Raw genomic sequence first — 17,578 nt, 5'->3', positions numbered from 1 at the left:
TTTCACCTGGCTGCCAATTTTGCACTGCCCAAAAGGAGCCATCAGTGAAAGGGTCTGTTAGTATTTCAAACATGAAGCATGTTTTTCACTCAGACGTAACTCAGAGATGAAAATTCACCGTGGACTAGATGATTTCAGCCGATGAACAACAGATTTTACCAACTTTTAGTGAAATACTTTTCAACCCTCCTCACCCATATCTTATGTGCTTGGTCTGTCCTAAGTTATTTAAAATTTATTACTGATCGCCGGTACTTTTGAGGAGTCCTTGCACTTAAAAGAAATATTTTCTTTTAAAGGAAATAAAGTTCTTTAAGACCTTCACTGCTTGAAATAAATTAGCGTCTTTTGACCATTTTTACATTTTAAAACCATTTGAGTCATTAATATTTGTAAGTTAGTGACTACAAAGTCAGTTTTATTTTCACATTTCCAAATTTGCCTATCTTTATTAACATCTTAACAGATCTATAATATTGATTGATTTAGTACCCAATTGCATGCTAGAGGTGGACACAGCAGACAGTAACTACTCCGATGGAGCTTCCTTGACAATTTGATTGCTTTGCCCTGCAGATGACCTGTTCAGGTCCAGTAAACAAATACTTGTTTTTAAATTTGGGTAATTTTTGTGTTTACACAGGAAGCCATAAGTTCTCTTTGGTGTAGATGCCTGAGTGTGTGGTGTCTAGCGTCTGTGTTTGTTTCAAGTATTCGTGTGTTTCTATTTTTGTTTACATTTTTCACAAGCCTTTCTCTGTGCCTTAGGGAGTTAAAACAGGGATTTTGCGTGCGCAAAAGTAATGGAATGAAAACAACTTACTGTCTTTCTCTCATGTCCGAGTGTCATGTTTCTTGTGTACAAAGCAGTACATTTAAGAAAGATTGACAAGACCATTTTGGTTCTTAAATCCATATATTTGCAATATGTTCACATGAAGCTTTATTGCCACCCCCATTTCCTCACACTTGCCTGAATCCCTTCTCCTTGCAATAAACCCTCCACTACCCAATCACTTGCTCTTCTGCCTGAGCATCAATACTCCTGTTCCCCACATAGGCAGTCCCCTCCCTCCGCAAACAGGAGCTAGTTACTGCAATTAGGATCTACAAGGAGCAAGCAAGCCAGACAATATAGGCAGATGATTGTGCAAAGGACAGGGGAATCACTGGACTACAGTGGTAGCTGGAGGCCGGTATTCATTGTGGTGTAAAATGATTTTCATCTGGCTCTCGGCTTTCAGCTTGAGTCTCCAAATTCCACTATTCTGGGCTGTGATCAGGTTCCTGCTGACCCACAAACACTCTGTCACATTTTGGGGTGCAATCCAAACCAGTGAGGGTTGTGTCATCACCTGCCTTGCAACTCTCGATGCCTCACAATGCTTTAGTGTAGCGCTCCCAACAAGGGACGCTCACAAAGAGCCTGCGGGCATGCAGATCACAGCCTGAGTGCCTGTGTATAGCTGCAGCCCTGGCCCAGTAGCTCTGGCCCAGCAGCCTGTCAGCAACACTCCAGTCACACTCTGACTTCCCACCAGCCTTGGTTACTAACTGCAGGGTGGCCCCAACATACTCTCAATGCTGAATAGTCTCTGAAACGTGTGCTTCGCACTGTACAGCCCTCTCCTGGGCACTTTAACCCTTTACAGGGATAATGGGTCTTTAATAGCTAATGTTCAACAGTCTGCTACTTTACCTGGAGTTATCAAAGAGTTCTGTTTAAACACAGCACTGGAGTGGTTTAGATTAAAGAATAAAACAAGTTTATTAACAAAGAGGATAGGGTTTTTAAGTGAATTCAAGTATCGGGTATTAAAGTCAGAAATGATAATGAAAAATAAAGATAAAACACTTTCTAGTAGCTAGAACACAACAAATTTGAGTTAGTTCAAGGTAAAATTCGTACCACAGGTTCCCAGCAATATGGCTGACCAAATTCTAAGATCAGGATCTACCCCCAAAGTCAAAGGGCTGGTTCCTTTGTCTTCCTGGGTGAAAGAGAGAGAGAGCTTGCGGTTTTCTGCCCCCTTTCTTTTATAGTCCAATTGGATAGTCTTTGAAGTGGATTCTTCTGAGAGTTGCACCTCAAAGCAAAGTTTATTCACACAGTAAAGAAGGTGACATAGAGTCTCATGGTGAAGGAGGCTTCATGTCCTTTCTCCTCATCTTTGTTTGCTGAAATTCAAATTTGCTTTTTCTACTGCCATTTCCTCTCCCTCCTGTCTCAAGGACCCTGTTCACTACTTATATGTAAATTGAGGTAAATCTTCGTTCAGGATACGTCTGCCTGGGTAGGGCTGTGGTTTTAAACATGTGCTATGAACATTGTACAGGGGGATTTCATAACTTTACATGTAACGTTGCTAAATACATTTCACCATGATGATATTGACCAGTGAGTTACTAATTTTCAAATTATGCCTCACAAGGCATATTTTGTACAAATATTATTATAATAGTATGTAAGGTGTGAGTGCAAGGATTCTTTTGTTCACACACTCTCCTACCCATTTGGAATGGTTGTTTCCAATTATTTAGTTTATTAAATGGCTTAAAAATGGTTTGGTGATATTATACAGGGCAATAACAGTTGCAGCATTTCCCAGATATATCTATGTTTTGGCTATTGCTTTTTCTACAGTAAGAACAGGAGGGAATTCAGTCGAAAATAAACCATGTTAAAACTATGGGTGGTGAAACATTGAACCGTCTCCTAAACCTCTAATTGAACCTTTCTTGAGCTTCACAAATCTTTGTGCAACTTTCTTGTACCCATTTTTAATTTTTGCTGCTGAATCTGCACTTTCTCTTTTGGTCTCATCCACAAAACTAGAAATGTCAAAATATTAGCAGTCAGGGGCTGCTCTTGCAGAATTTCCAGCATTGATGGAAGTGGAAATTTCCAAAAATCTTGATCGTAAACAAATTTTATGACATTTGCAGTCTGTTTTTGCAAGCTGGGTGTTTCTCTCTTTAGACAAATATCCAGATATCATTAAGATTTGTCCAGCACTTGAAGGATTTAAAATTTGAATTAATCCTTTGTGATTAAACATTATCACATGAAGTGCACATAGGGGGCAGAAAACACACAGTGTCAGTACTGGTAAGTATCTTGTGCCTTAACTAAGAATGAATTTTGCAATCCACATTTTCCACTTGTATTCTACACTTTCATTTTTGCAGGACCGGTAGATATCAGCATTGTGTCCAAGTGTAACCCTTGCCTTTCCAGTCCATGTAAGAACAATGGGACATGCAACAATGATCCAGTGGAGTTCTATCGATGCACATGTCCATTTGGTTTCAAGGTATGACTATACTTGAACTACCTTAAAAGACACACAGTACTCTCAGCTTTCTGCTGGCTTCCTCAATGTTGTATCAATAGGGGAGTCAATTGTACAGGCAAGGAAGTTCAAGCATCCCTTGCTCAAGTAGGTTGTGTGCCTTTCATGCACACAGCTACAGATTTTTACTCCATGTAGTGTGTATATTTGTTCTTTAAACGTTTTATATACTGGAGAGAATGTAAAAGGGCAAGTTGATTTCATTTTTAACATCAGCACCAAAACAAAAAGCAGCCAGGCCTGGGGGAATAAGACTGAGCCCGGGTCTACACTAGGACTTTAGGTCGAATTAAGCAGCTTTAAATCAATGTAAACCTGCACCTGTCCACACGATGAAGCCCTTTATTTCGACTTAAAGGGCTCTTAAAATCGATTTCCTTACTCCACCCCTGACAAGCATTTAAATCGGCCTTGCTGGGTCGAATTTGGGGTACTGTGGACACAATTCGACGGTATTGGCCTCCGGGAGCTATCCCAGAATGCTCCATTGTGACTGCTCTGGACAGCACTCTCAACTCAGATGCACGATTGTTTGCCGTTGCTCTAACGCAGGGAGGGGCGACTGACGACACAGCTTACAGGGTTGGCTTACAGGGAACTAAAATCAATAAAGGGGGTGGCTTTACATCAAGGAGTATTTCAGGCAGGACTTCACAGAGGGTTCCAATAAGAAATTGTGCACCTAAGTTATTGTCCTTATTGGAACAAGGAGGGTAGTCTGGCCTCTGATTGATACATGGCTAGATTTACCTCGTTGCACCTTCTCTGTGAGTGACTGCAGTGTGACCTAGAGGAATGAGTCCCCTAGACGGGGGGCGGGGCGGGGGGAGTTTGCAAATGAGTACAAAACAAACCTGGTCTATTTCTTGTTTGGATACACTCCATCTATCTTTTACATCTTTGGCTGGCAGCAGACGGTGCAGAAGGACTGCATGCCATCCACATCTCATGGCTGCTCGGCAGAAGATGGTACAATAGGACTGCTAGCCATCCTCATCTCTTGCCTGCCCGGCAGAAGATGATGCAATAGGACTGCTAGCAATCCGTATCACCTGCCTGCTCACCATAAGATGGTTCAATAGGACTGACTCAGGACTAAAGAGAATGACTTGATCAAGTCACTCCAAATTTAGTCCCTGCGCCCATGTCTGCCCAGGCGCTCCTGATCGACCTCACACAGGCGACCAGGAGCACCTCAGACATGACGATGACGGCTACCAGTCCTATTGCACCGTCTGCTGCCACAAGGCAATGGGTTGCTGCTGCTGTGTAGCAATGCAGTACCACGTCTGCCAGCACCCAGGAGACATATGGTGACAGTGAGCTGAGCGGGCTCCATGCTTGCCGTGGTATGGCGTCTGCACAGGTAACTCAGGAAAAAAGGTGCGAAATGATTGTCTGCCCTTGCTTTCACGGAGGGAGGGAATGGGGGCCTGACGATATGTACCCAGAACCACCCGTGACAATGTTTTAGCCCCATCAAGCAATGGGATCTCAACCCAGAATTCCAATGGGCAGTGGAGACTGCGGGAACTGTGGGATAGCTACCCACAGTGCAATGCTCCGGAAGTCGACTCTAGCCTCGGTACCGTGGAAGCACTCCGCCGAGTTAATGCACTTAATGCACTTAGAGCATTTTCTGTGGGGACACACACACTGGAATATATAAAACCGATTTCTAAAAAACCGACTTCTATAAATTCGACCTAATTTTGTAGTGTAGACATACCCTGAGGCTATAAGTTAGGTCTAAATTAGATTCTGACTCTGTCACTAACCCTGTGTGGCCTTGGCTAAGTCATGTAAACTGTCTTCTTCTTTCAAATTGGGATAATGGGCCTAATTCTTCAGTCTTGACCTTGTGTAGTCATGTACATTGGGGAAGAGTGGGTGTTAGGTACCACCACCAGTATAAGTGAGTGGAGATGTTCCTATATGGTAACCACTAATTGATACTCATTTTGTACAGAGCTGGTGATTGGGTCCAATAACACTAATTCAACTCAGTTGTGAGTGTTAATGTTTGTACAGTAATTTGAAAATGTGAAATACTTTTGATGTGAAGTACTGTTATCCTTTGTAATAGAATACGTAGCAGTATCAGAGAAAGAGAGAGAACACTTTACTATCAATTCCAGTACAGTGTACTGGAAAATCTAGTTATTTAGCAATATCATTTCCTCCGTTCTGGTGTAGAACTTCCACTGTTAATGATAGGGCTACGTGCTGCCTTTCGTCTAGGTTCCCAGCTCCGACTGAGATCACTGGAAGCTTAATAGAACTGTCAAGGGTAGCATAACGTGTAAGGTGCTAGTAGTTATGGTGTTTACAATATAAAATTAAATAATACAAATAATCATATGTTCATACATGTCAGGGACTGGGCTGTCAAGTATAAAGAATGGGGCAACCCCTTTAGATTAAGAAGCGGGTTGCATCGATCGTGGGCTTTATCCTGTTGTGTTGAAACGGTGGTGTCTCTGGCACACCAGGGATAAAATATTAATGACATCATTGTTCACGCTTACAACATTGAACAGTTCGTTGTGATCTGGGATTTTGTGTTATCTCTGGTGACTCTCACTGTAACAATCACCGTTACAAATCTTTTAACCTTTTTATTAAAGATACAGAAAACAATTAAAGCATTTGAAACGTGAACTATTAAGTAAAGCTTTCCTTTTAACAATCTCCTGTATTTCATTTCCCTTTCACTTTAGAGAGTTTTGATAAGGGAAACCCCTTGTTTGAGAGTCTTTTAGATGGTATTAGAGATGGTATTCATTGAGAGAGTCTGGAGCTGCTGCTGTTGTTGAAGTCTGCTCCTGTTCCCTGGAAAATAAAACAAAACAAATACACTCACAATCAAGAGACCAGAAAAGAACAGCAAAGATTGAAAATACTGCTCCTGTCTCTGGTGGTGACTCTTACTTGCCACCTTGGAGAAACATGGCCCAGCACACAGTCTTATCTGCCACAGTGAGGCCTGGCAACCTTGTTCCAACTTTGGACAATGTAGGGCATCCCTTTTAGCTACCTTACTGGCACAGAGCAGTGTTACAAAGATGCAATTCTGGCTGTCTCATTACACGGAAGGCAAAAAGAGAGATCTAGGAACGGAACTCATGATGGAGCGGGTGACAGCAGAAACCCAAGGCTCACATTCTAGAAGCTGTTTAGGCCCTAGTGCAAGCTGCTGCTGGTGGTGGTGTCATCGTTTTCCTGTCTCTGACCCAGTCTGGTCAGGATGCCTTTCAGGTTCAGGATGCTGAGGACTCAGTGGTGTCATAATGGATCCGGGGGGGGGAGGGGTCCCAGGAGGTGAGGTGGATGGGAGCCATGATGGTAAACGCTCTCTCTTTCTAGTCCAACTGTTCTCTGCTCCTGCTGAATGACTTCCAGGTGCACAATGTCCAAGAAGGGACCACAGCCTCATCCTATTGACATTAACCAATCAAAACACATTTTGGGGACTTCAGCTATAAACGTTTCCTCCCATTTCTAGAATCTTTCAGCTCGTCGTCATAACAAGCCATAGATCTACCAGGAGCCTTGCAGAGCCTGTATCATAGTTCTTTTCACATAAACAATCCAGTTTGTACCAGTCTGTTTGTCACCAGCTTTTGCTGAGTGTCACAAACAATTTTATTTAACAAGTTGAGTTGGACTTTTCCTGCCTCTTCACAACAATCTTTCCAAGTGGTATCTCACTGGAGCCTCTGTAAGATCTTATTTAGACTTGCGGCAGTGTGTAAGGTATGGGTAGCCCTGCACTGTAAGCCCTCCCCCAGCTGAGACACTGGCCCCCATTGCTGCCAGCTCCCCAAGCACCAGGCCGGTCCCAGCGCCAGCCCCTCCCGCCCCTGAAGCCCCTCCCCCCTGAGCTGCTGGCCCCAGTGCCCAGCCGAGCCTTCTCACTCCTTCAGCCGCTGGCTCTCCACGTGCCTCCTCACTCCCCCATCCCCAAGGAGGAGGGACTTGGCAAGCAGCGGGGACCTCCGGAGGGAGAAGGTGGAGTGGAGGAGACCAGGCAGGCAGCAGCAGCAGGGGGTGGGGGCCTCAGGCAAGGGGGGGCCACTGCGGCCCAGGTGTCCAGCGGCATGTCAGCAGCAGCGCCAAGGAAGGCTAAGTCTTCCCTGGTCTATTGTACCCACTGCTCATGCCGTGCTGGCTGGGCGTACGGTCTCTGTACTCTGCAAACCACTGTAAGTGAAGACCTAATCTGAGAGGAATGATCTACAATAAATTTTGAGATTCAGAGTGGTGGTGGTTGATGTTAGCTTCTTGGCTCTGGTAGATTCATGATAGAAAAGCCAAGATCAGATGTTGAACCAGGAAAATCTTATTGCGAAAAAGAGATATAATTTATATTTACTATTTTTACATATTATTTACTATCACCCAGTTTATCTTGGAGAGAACCATTTCTCCTTACATATGCAAATAACTTTGGAGACTTCCTTTGGGTGTCAAAAACAGTCAGAAGCTGCAGTTTATGACCAAAGTTTGACTAATATAATTTAGGGAAATCTGTGGCTATCTTGTCTCCATGTGTCAATAAAATACTAATAGTCAGGGTGATCATTTTGAATTTGGTATGTAAAAAAAACCAACAACCTAACCCTGAATTATTGAAAGCAGGACTAGGAGACTGCTGAGATAATGTAAATGAAAGTAAATAACTTTGATCCATGTTCATTGGAGTATATATAGATTTTATGCATTCATATTTTGTATGCCTTATGCTAGAAGAGACAGGTTGTGAAGTAGCTATGTGTGAGGCAGGCCGGGTGTATACTACAAACCTTCATTGGTAATATAATGTTGGTTGTGGGGGGTGAGTTTTTTTACATATCTTATGTTGGCAAAAGTCCTTGTGTAGATGCAGGGGTTTTTTGCTGGTCAAAGCTGCAGCCACATTAGGAGAGTTTGCTAGTATAACTATCCGTGTATAGCAGCAAACCTTCTCTAGTGTTTACTAGACCTCAGAGTGGATCAACTTTACTTAGAACCATTTTGATAAGCTCTTGAGGTGACTTATTTTAAATATCTTATAGAAAGTTTAGCTTTTCTTCTCTCTGTCCCTCTCTAACTCACATTCTCAGGTGACAGGTTTCATTCACTGTGTGAACTTGGTCTGCTTTTGAGCTTGCAAGTAACAAACTCTCATGCAAGCATAGCAAAGAATGAACATACCCAGGTGTGGCATTTAAAGCAAAGCAGACCGCTTAGAAATAGTGACTTATAACTAGTACAGGGAGAACTTGGGAAAATGTGATAAGTAAAAAAGAACTCTGCATCTTCACTGTGGGTTTTTGAGTAAAAGTAAAATTTGACAGGTCCAAATGTAAACCATATGAAGAGAGCACTCTATTTCTATCAAGCTGTTCTCTGCCAGAGATTCATGCTAATTCAATAACAATACCTTGCTTCCTTCTCACCAGCCAACACCAAACAGCTCTGTCCATCTGGAAGCTATTCCCCAGATCTTGATAAATTGCCCTAAATCTTCCCTCACAGCATTTGTTTTTCCTTGTTTGATGTAAGTTTGGAGAAAATCCTGTGTGGAGGAGTGTATCACCGGAGGAAAAAAACACCAACCAGCCTTATTTTCCTTATAACCTCATTCAGTTGAGCTGAAGTGTATACGGGTATCTCTGGGTTCCCTGAAATGGGGTGTTAACTTCTCTGGGGTTTCAGTATTCATGGTGGCCATTCGAAATCACAGTGTGCCACTCACCAGAAAATTTAGTTCAAGCTTATGGTATCAAGAGTTTCTTCTAGTTGCTATAGATAGCATGGCAGTGGAAGCAGTGGAAGCTTGTAATCTTCTTTGCATTACCACATTTAAAGCTGGCCCTTTGATAGAATTACACCAGAAATGCTACATTTGGTGTCCTTTGAAGTCTTTTTTCCCCACTAGAATGCACATGTAAATATTGGTTAGCAATGTCTCTTGTGTATAACACTGCATGTCTTAGGCTGGACTTAAAAGTAAGGTAGCTCATGAATTGTTCACTCTAAATCTGAGCTGGCAGGCTTGTGGGACAGACAATTCCATTTAATGAGGGTAGAAATATGCTGGCTTTAAAATGGGGGAAGGTAAGTGCTGATAGTTATCTCTGCTGCTGCTCTCTCCTCATATTGGGTACTGAATGTGTTCGTTACAGATAAGCCTTGTAGGAAATCTTGCCTTCAGGACTCTTGCCTTTGAAGAGTGTTGGTGTCTAAGCAGCAGATAGTGTAAGAGTGCCACCTATGGGGACTAGCAGGATTTACTGGGAATAACTTCAGGATGTCATTGTCAGCTAAAATGCAGCTGTTTAATTGAAGTTCACTTCATACAACTTCCACTGAAACAATGACATATGGGTCTTTTAAACATTTTATTAAAGTTAATGTTAAAAAAATTATATAATACATGGGCTGAGAAAAGAGTATCTGTACTTCTGTGTATAGTGCTTAGATTATCCACAAATACAAAGTTTGTTTTTAAAGTCATATGATACATAGAGTACAAAATCAGCAATAACCCAAATTTAGGTGAGCACATTTAACAACAGAGTTTAGATATTAGAATCCGAATACTCGGGTACCTCACTTGTGAAAAGTTGTACAGAGATTTGGTTGTGGAAAGCAAAATATATCAATGAGTGGAGATTGTTCGTCAGTAATTCAGAATTAGGTTGGTTGTCCATTTAGAAAATACAATCCATGAGGAAAGTATTTCAGTTACTTTCCTGACTGTGCTTCTCATCGGCACTCCAGCTTATCCCTCCTGGTATTGCTGATATCCGGTGATATGTTCTATGTAGATGTCCCTCGACCACCTGATGGTGTCCGACACCATGAGTTGCTGCATCAGCCGAGCTTAGCGTTGACCGATTCCGCATTCTCTCAGCACTCTTTCTTTACTGGAGTCCCATGTGCCCAAGGCTCCAATGATCAGTGTGTGTGTCTAAACCTGGTAACCCTTAGCTCTCAAGCTTTTGGCCAACATAGTGATTGCTTTCTCCCTTCCCCATCATAGATACCATCATTTAAAAAATATCTGTGCCTTCCCTTGTAGGATGTTTGTCAGTCTGAGGATGGATCACTATAAAATAGATTCTGAAGTCTTTCTTTCTGGCTTTTCTCCATCTTTGAATGCTGAATGGTGTGGACTGTTTGGACTCCTATGTATGGAGATAGTGGCATGATTTTAATTCACGTAGTCTATTGAGTACGGTTTTTACACAATCGCTATGATAGCACACAGGTCATGGCTAAATTATAATTAAATAGGATAATCAAATTGAGAATTGGGAGGTAATTGAAAAAGTAAAACATTACCAGAGTAGGTGTGCTAGCAAAACCTGAGGAATATGATAAGTATATTCTGGCCTTCTATATTCTGATAATGACCTCATTGGACATGCATGACTTGTTGGTCTTTTATTTGTTCTTTTTAATAGTTTCCCTTGCTGGCGAGCTTAGCCAGGAACAAGCAAAGGAAAATCATCTCCATTAAACAATAATCACTCTTGCCCCTTCCCAAATTAAGGGAGTAGCAGAATAAAAGGAGAAGAGTTTAAAACACATTCTGTGCTGTATTTAATATGTGAGAATAAGGCCAAATGAAAATATTTAATGGAATAATTGCCCTTCCCCCTTCCTCGCCTCTTCGAGCTTTGGTGGTTTGGATAAAATGGAATGAGTGTGGCTGACCCATGACTTCATCACGTCAGTATTAGGCTATTGCAAATCTCCCTGAGATTTAAGGTGAGCATTACTTAGCAGGTGCAACTGGTACAGCACACCTCTTAAGTTACAGAGGCTAATGTGAGTTCATCACAATGTTGCTCAATAAATTCTACTTCCTCCCTATTCATTTCCAGATTGAGATAAAAGACAATGTCTTAATTTACACAGACTAAATGTGTTGACACCTGACTATCCTGAGGGATAACTTTCATGCTCAATTCTCCAAGACAGGGTATTCTTCATGAGGACAAAGCAAATGGGAAAGTCCTGGATAAGTCTCTCGGGCACTGGGACAGAGCATTTCTTTGCTAAAGTTTGGCCCCATCTATAGTTAACAGTTTGTGCAAAACATCAAACTCTAACCTCAGTTATACTGACTTGAGTGGGGTTTGCATGGGTGTAACTGAGAGCAGAATTTGTCTTATGATACATGTCAACTGTACAAGACTATATGTCAGCTCTAATTTCTTAGACTATACCATTTGGGAAAACAACTCCTTTCTTTTATTTCTTTGGGTCTATTAACACATGTGCATAAATCCCCTGTACATCAGTCAGTGCAAGAAAAATCCTTCAGTCTGAATTCCAGAAAGAGGAGAAACTGGAAGGAACTCTTAAATCTTGCCTGCATTCTTCCATATATGAAGGAGAGTTCAAACATCTCGGTCTTTACATGTTATCCTATTTGGGCCTCTTTCCATTAACAGCCTCAGGGTAGGGGGGAAAGATAGTGGAATGCTAGTCCCTTGCCAAGTTTGATTAGTGTGAAAAAAATCAGTGCAGCGAAATATTGCTGCTGTTCGGAGATTCTGTCTCCATGAACTAGATTCCCATCCTGTGATGCTATCCTTGGAAGCCTTGAGGTTTTTGTGATGAAGCTACAGTACTTAGAACAATTATCAGTGAATGTGGGAGTACTCCAGCTCTCCGCAAGATAAAGTGGGGAGCCAGAGAAGTTAAGAGGTAAGGGGGAAGTAATGGGTGACCCTCTAAAATAAGAGCCTGTGTGTGTGTGGATTTTGTTGGCAAAGACCCTTGGCACCAGCAGGGGTTATAATTTCATCTGATGCCCCCCAAGACAGGAAGACTATGAAAGAGGAAAGCATATCACCCACCTGTTCACACTTAGAGGTTTTATTCATGCTTCCCAAGACACAACTGTGCATTGGTTAGCTGATTTTTGTAAGGATCCTTTTCCCTTGCTACAGTAGGTTTAGGGAAAGTGAGGATTTACACGCACAAGAGTATAACAGTGAAAGGCTTAAGGAAGGATTACAGGCCACAGTTGCTGGCTGACGGTGGTGAGGCAGGCATATACTCATCAGAAGCCCTGTAAAAAGCACAGTGTATTATGCTGTGGCCTAATGAAGGCTGTTAACGATGAAGCCAAACCTGAGGAAATGTTTCCATTTGCTCTAGGGCAGTGAGAAAGCAGATGTTGAGTGACTTGAAGCATTGACTCTGATTGTTCAGTGCTGCATCAGGAAAAAGGGATGAGCAGCAATGTTTCCCCACAATAAAGGTGACTCTAAATAAATTAGAGAGTCAGAGCCTCAGCTGGTGATATAACCCAGAATTGATATAGAGAAGACTTCTCTTCCAGTCCCCTGCCAATGCAGGATTGTTTGCCATTGTACGTTTACTCATCAGTCTAGTTCTAAGTGTCCAAAGAGATGAGGCTCCCACCCCTTTCTTTTCCCGTTCCACGCTCTAATAAATCTCACTCATAGAAGGTTATTTTAATGTCAAATTAAATTTCCTTTTCTTAATATCATCCTCTCAGTTCTAGTTATACCCATTCTTATTATGTTAAGTAATTTCTCTACCTCTTTAGTGTCCTCATCCTTCAGGTATCTGTAGACTGTTATGTCCCTGCTCAGTCAGGCTGTATGTATTTAACTATTAAACTTTCTTCAACCTTACCAGCCACCTGATTGAAGCCATCAGTCACACTAGACAGTCGTCCTTATTATTAAAGCTTCTCATGATTGGCTCTTTTTTTTTTTAACCCTTCGGCTGTTCCTGTGCAGCTCTGGCATTGACTTCACCATATAAGACATGACCTTCTAGCCTTTGCCTTTCTCTGTCTGAGACCCTCATCAGAGTTTAAGCTCATTACCTCTCCTTAGAGGTTAATTCCTTGTTTCCCCTTCCCTTGGGATGGCTTTGCGTGAAATTTCTATAAGCAATCTAAGGCAGTAGAGAAAACAATTTTCATTAAGGCAATGAGAGTGCATTAGCTCCTATAGAACAGAAAGAGTACAATGCCATATCTTGCCTCAGAACGGGTGATCAGCTCATTTAGACAAAGCCCATGCGCAATAGTACAGTTGTATCAAAGCCTCTTGCATTCTGTCAGTCCTGGCCCATTGGTCTCACATTCTCAATCATTGAGCCATGTGGAGGTCAGAGAGACTTGCCTCCTCTGCTCTCTCTAGAGTCTGTTCCTCCTTTTTACCTCCGAGAGTCTCTGGGGTAAACCTGTGCTTAAGTGCTTTGGCAAGCTGGGGGGATAAGGTTATTCACCTGCTTAAATGCTTTGTGGAATCGGGACCTAAAAGTGGACATCAGTATTTTGTCTCCTGATTTGTGTGACTGGAATAAGCCAATGTTAAGTGCCACATTGGCTCCTCTTGTGCTAGGTGCCAAGTGGTTAGGTGTCCTCCACATAACAAAATGCTCTAATATTGAATGTTTACTATAATTACTGGTTTTAAAAGGAGAATAAAACATGATTGTCCTTTTCATTGTTTTTGATTGTTACTGACTCTCTCTAAAACCATTTAACCCAACTGACTTAATTGTGTCCATCCATCTCACATCAGCCACGGGATGTGGCTGTACCCAATCATTACATATGGCCATCAGTCATGTCACACTTGGTCTTTCATGATGTCATGCCATGGTCTGATATCACAGACTTTTTGGAGGAAATAAGCCACACTTTAAAGAGACATTGTCTTCTTGAAAATCACATTCTTGCCTGAAAAGTTTTTATACCTGCTTTTTACAAGTAGCCCCTAAGATCACTACATTAATGGAAAGAGACAAGAGAAAATGTTCCTCTATTTTTTCAGTGTGTTTGAATTATAATTCTGAAATTCTAATTAAGCCCTCCTTTGACATTTTTCCTGTACTCTGAATGATATAAATCTGGAAACATCTATAATAGGATATTTTAGGGTACTTCAATGATTTATTTTCAATTTAAATTAGGATTTTGGTTTACTTCTTAAATAGTTACATTTCTGGAAGTATTCCAGAGGTTCCAACATTGGATTCATGGAGATTGCTTCCATTAGTATAGGATGTGGATTTTTCATGTGGTAGACTTGTTCTACCTCTTCTTTCTGGTGATTGAAAGCCCGGAAGTCCTTTATCTGTAAGGAGCATTGAAATACAGTATGCTTATGTAAGCAGAGGTCCATAAGGCAAGAAGAAATACACAATAATGTATATTATTAACAAATAAACCTCAAGCATCCACGAGAATCAAATTTCATACTGATGGGCACCAATGCCAGAATATTTTTAATACCTCAAATCCTTGCCCCTTGACTTTGACAGAGATAATCTTGACTACTAGCTACAAAGATAATGGAAGGTATAGTATACCCTGGAGGATCATTATTAAAATAAAATGAGGCTTAAGAGAGCAGAGTTGGCCTAATTTACTATAAATTGACAAATAGCATTTATTGACAAGGAAGTCACCAAACAGTGCTGCTGCCATGTCCAATTATTGTTTAATCAGATGCCAGATGAAGCCAAACTGGTGCAGAAGGTTACTGTATACAGCCTTGTAGGCAGTAACAGTGCTCTGTATCTTTACTACACTCACCAGTGCTGTGACGGTTTCAGAGGCTAAAACCTAAACTGATCTTTTTTCCTGAAATCACCTTCTGTGGCTTTCAGCAAGTAGTATTTCTCACCATGTGTGGAAAATAGTGGGCGGGATTTAGGTTAGGTTGCTGTGTCACCCAAAAATAGATGAATGTACTGGTCCAGGTGAGATCAAACCAAATCTGAAACTTTGACTAAAATTGGAAATGATTGAAACTTTTTTTCTCACATTAAATACATTAGATTATTGGATTATTGTTAACAATCATATAATGCAACTTTTTAACAGTGAGAGTAATCAACCATTGAGACAGGTTACCAAGGAATGTGGTTAATTTATTATCACTTGCAGTAATGTAACCTGGAGGTGGCTGTCAAGCTGTCTAAGATAGCTCACAAGTGTGAGTACCAACCTCAGGTCAGACTATCAAGGAAGAGGGCACCAACCCCCAGTTGGCTGTGTTCTATAATTAGACCTCACCAACAAGTGTGAACTGCTAAAAGCCCTGTAACAGCCTTAACATGGAGTCATAGACAGTCCCCTTGGATACTCCAATCTGTCTTGTCACCCAGGCAAGCCTGCCTTTGTGATAGATGGTCCCTTACACCAAAAATCAACAATAATATTCAGGTTACTCCCAGTCCCAAAGAACCAGTTACTTACCCCAGGTCAAGTGTACCTCAGATCTCTAACCAAAGACAACGCTTGTAGTCAATTCTATAGTACTAACTAAAGATGTATTAACTAAGAAACATAAATTAGAGTTATTTCTCAGGTTAAAACAGGTAAACATGCACACACAAATGAGATACAGTCTTTGGTTCCAAAAGGTAATAGTAGCTACTATGATATGCAAGTTCTATATGTCCTTTAGGACTAATCCAAAGCAGGCAACTTGGGGATCCCTTGCTCATGCTTAAAAATATTGCCCTTGACCAATTCTAAGCAGCACAGTGATACAGTTTCTTCTCATCAGGCATTTTTATTCCTTTCCCCCAAAGTTCAAACTGATGAATCTAGGGTGATACCCATCTCCTCTTCATGGGTGGGTGTGGTGGTGGGGGGCAATCAAAAAGTTTTTGTCCTTTGATGTTTCACAATGGCTCATGTGGTTTCAGTGAGGCTTCTTGTCCACAGGACCGGCACTTTACGCTAATTAATGCTTCTTTCCTGTTTGGTGATCCACAGTTGCAGAGATTTACAATGAGAACACTCAATATAACTTTATGCCATCAACTACAGAGGTTATAAGTGAGATCAATACATGCTGCATCCTTCAAGCATTTCATCAAGTTTAAACACATTCTTATCAACTTAACGTCTATTTTAACAATGCTAACACACAGGTGAGCCAGACTGGTTTCCAGCTATGCATTTGTCAGTGTTCCATGAGGCCTATGGGCTTTGGCATGAGCTGGTACCTGATCTGCCAGTGTCACAGTGGCAAAGGCATGAATGACTGTGCAAGGTGTACTTTAGCAAGGAATAGGCACAGCCCATTTGCAAAGCACAGATGAACAAATCTAGCTTGCTATTTAAGAGCTGTCAGATTCAAAAGTACCTTAATGTTGTCCGGAATACCTGCTTTGTCAAATAATTTGTATATATGCCACCAACAGATGGATCAGCCATGCACCCTGACAGTTCTTCTAATTACCTAACCCTGCCAGCTAGCATCATCTGCATTTTATCCCAACTGAGCCTTAGCCATCTTATGTTGGCCAGCTACAGGATAAACGAGGAAACTGCATCATCTGGATCTGTCAAAAAGGAGACAGATCTGAGTGACCTCAGCTTCATGCAGCGATCTATGTATATTGCCTCCCAGGGCAATGTGATTTGATACGGAATTCTTTGTCTTAAGAGGTTTCTGTGGTAAAAAGTGAGTGGGAGAGAATATTACAGTAAATAGGCTGTGGTTTTGGGTGTTCTTTTTCATATCTATCCCATCAAAGGAATCAAATATTTCAAAGCTAGTTTCATTCTCTGCTTCTGCAACATCCGTAATCATTTGTTGAGATCCAGATCCTTTCTTCACACAGATGTGCAGCTGGTTTAGGTTCATTACGCCATATATGGATGTAGCAATCCAAATATTTCCCTTTGTGTAGCTGTCCCCCAGTTTCATTTGTGTAGCAGTTTGCATAATAGGGTTTTTGTAATGGTTTGTTTTTAGTTTTACAGCACACTTCATTAAGTTTTGGTTTTTCTTAACATTCTCAACATATAAACGTTGGTTTCCTTTATAATGAAGGGCTTTAAAATGTTACAGTTGTAAACAGAACTTCATGATAGGCTTTTTCTACCAAACTTACAATTAAGTGCATTGGTTGGATAGCTGACTTCATTCCTTCATGTATTCTTAGTCATCTGTGTAAAATTCTTCCTGCTTCTTTTAATTTGTATTTACAGCTTGTGTTTATCTCATGTAGTTATTAAATGGAAGCTGTTCTATACTTCAAAAAGAAAACACACACAGATTAATGAATATTTGAAATTAACCTGCCTTTCTCTAAAGGGCTTTTGTGTCTTTTCCACTTATTGGTGCATGGACTATTTCCTCTCCACTCTCCCACATCAAACCAGAGGTGGTTCTTACAAAGCAAAAATAAACATGGCTTTGCCTTGTTCTAGTTAC

At 41.3% G+C, this 17,578-nt stretch overlaps 1 protein-coding gene across 1 annotated transcript in view; it reads left to right on the top strand.

Annotated features, from left to right (window-relative positions):
* Nucleotides 1–17,578, top strand: part of SLIT3 (slit guidance ligand 3) — a 796,928-nt gene that overhangs the window by 689,869 nt on the left and 89,481 nt on the right. Inside the window, exon 26 of the mRNA XM_077823869.1 lies at nucleotides 3,190–3,314. Coding sequence (XP_077679995.1) covers nucleotides 3,190–3,314 — 125 coding nt within the window. The remainder of the gene's footprint in view (nucleotides 1–3,189; nucleotides 3,315–17,578) is intronic.

The sequence above is a fragment of the Eretmochelys imbricata genome, chromosome 8, assembly GCF_965152235.1.
Source record: "Eretmochelys imbricata isolate rEreImb1 chromosome 8, rEreImb1.hap1, whole genome shotgun sequence".
NCBI classification, from domain to species: Eukaryota; Metazoa; Chordata; order Testudines; family Cheloniidae; genus Eretmochelys; species Eretmochelys imbricata.
Note: the sequence above shows the minus strand (reverse complement) of the source record. Positions and strands in the feature narration are given on the sequence as shown.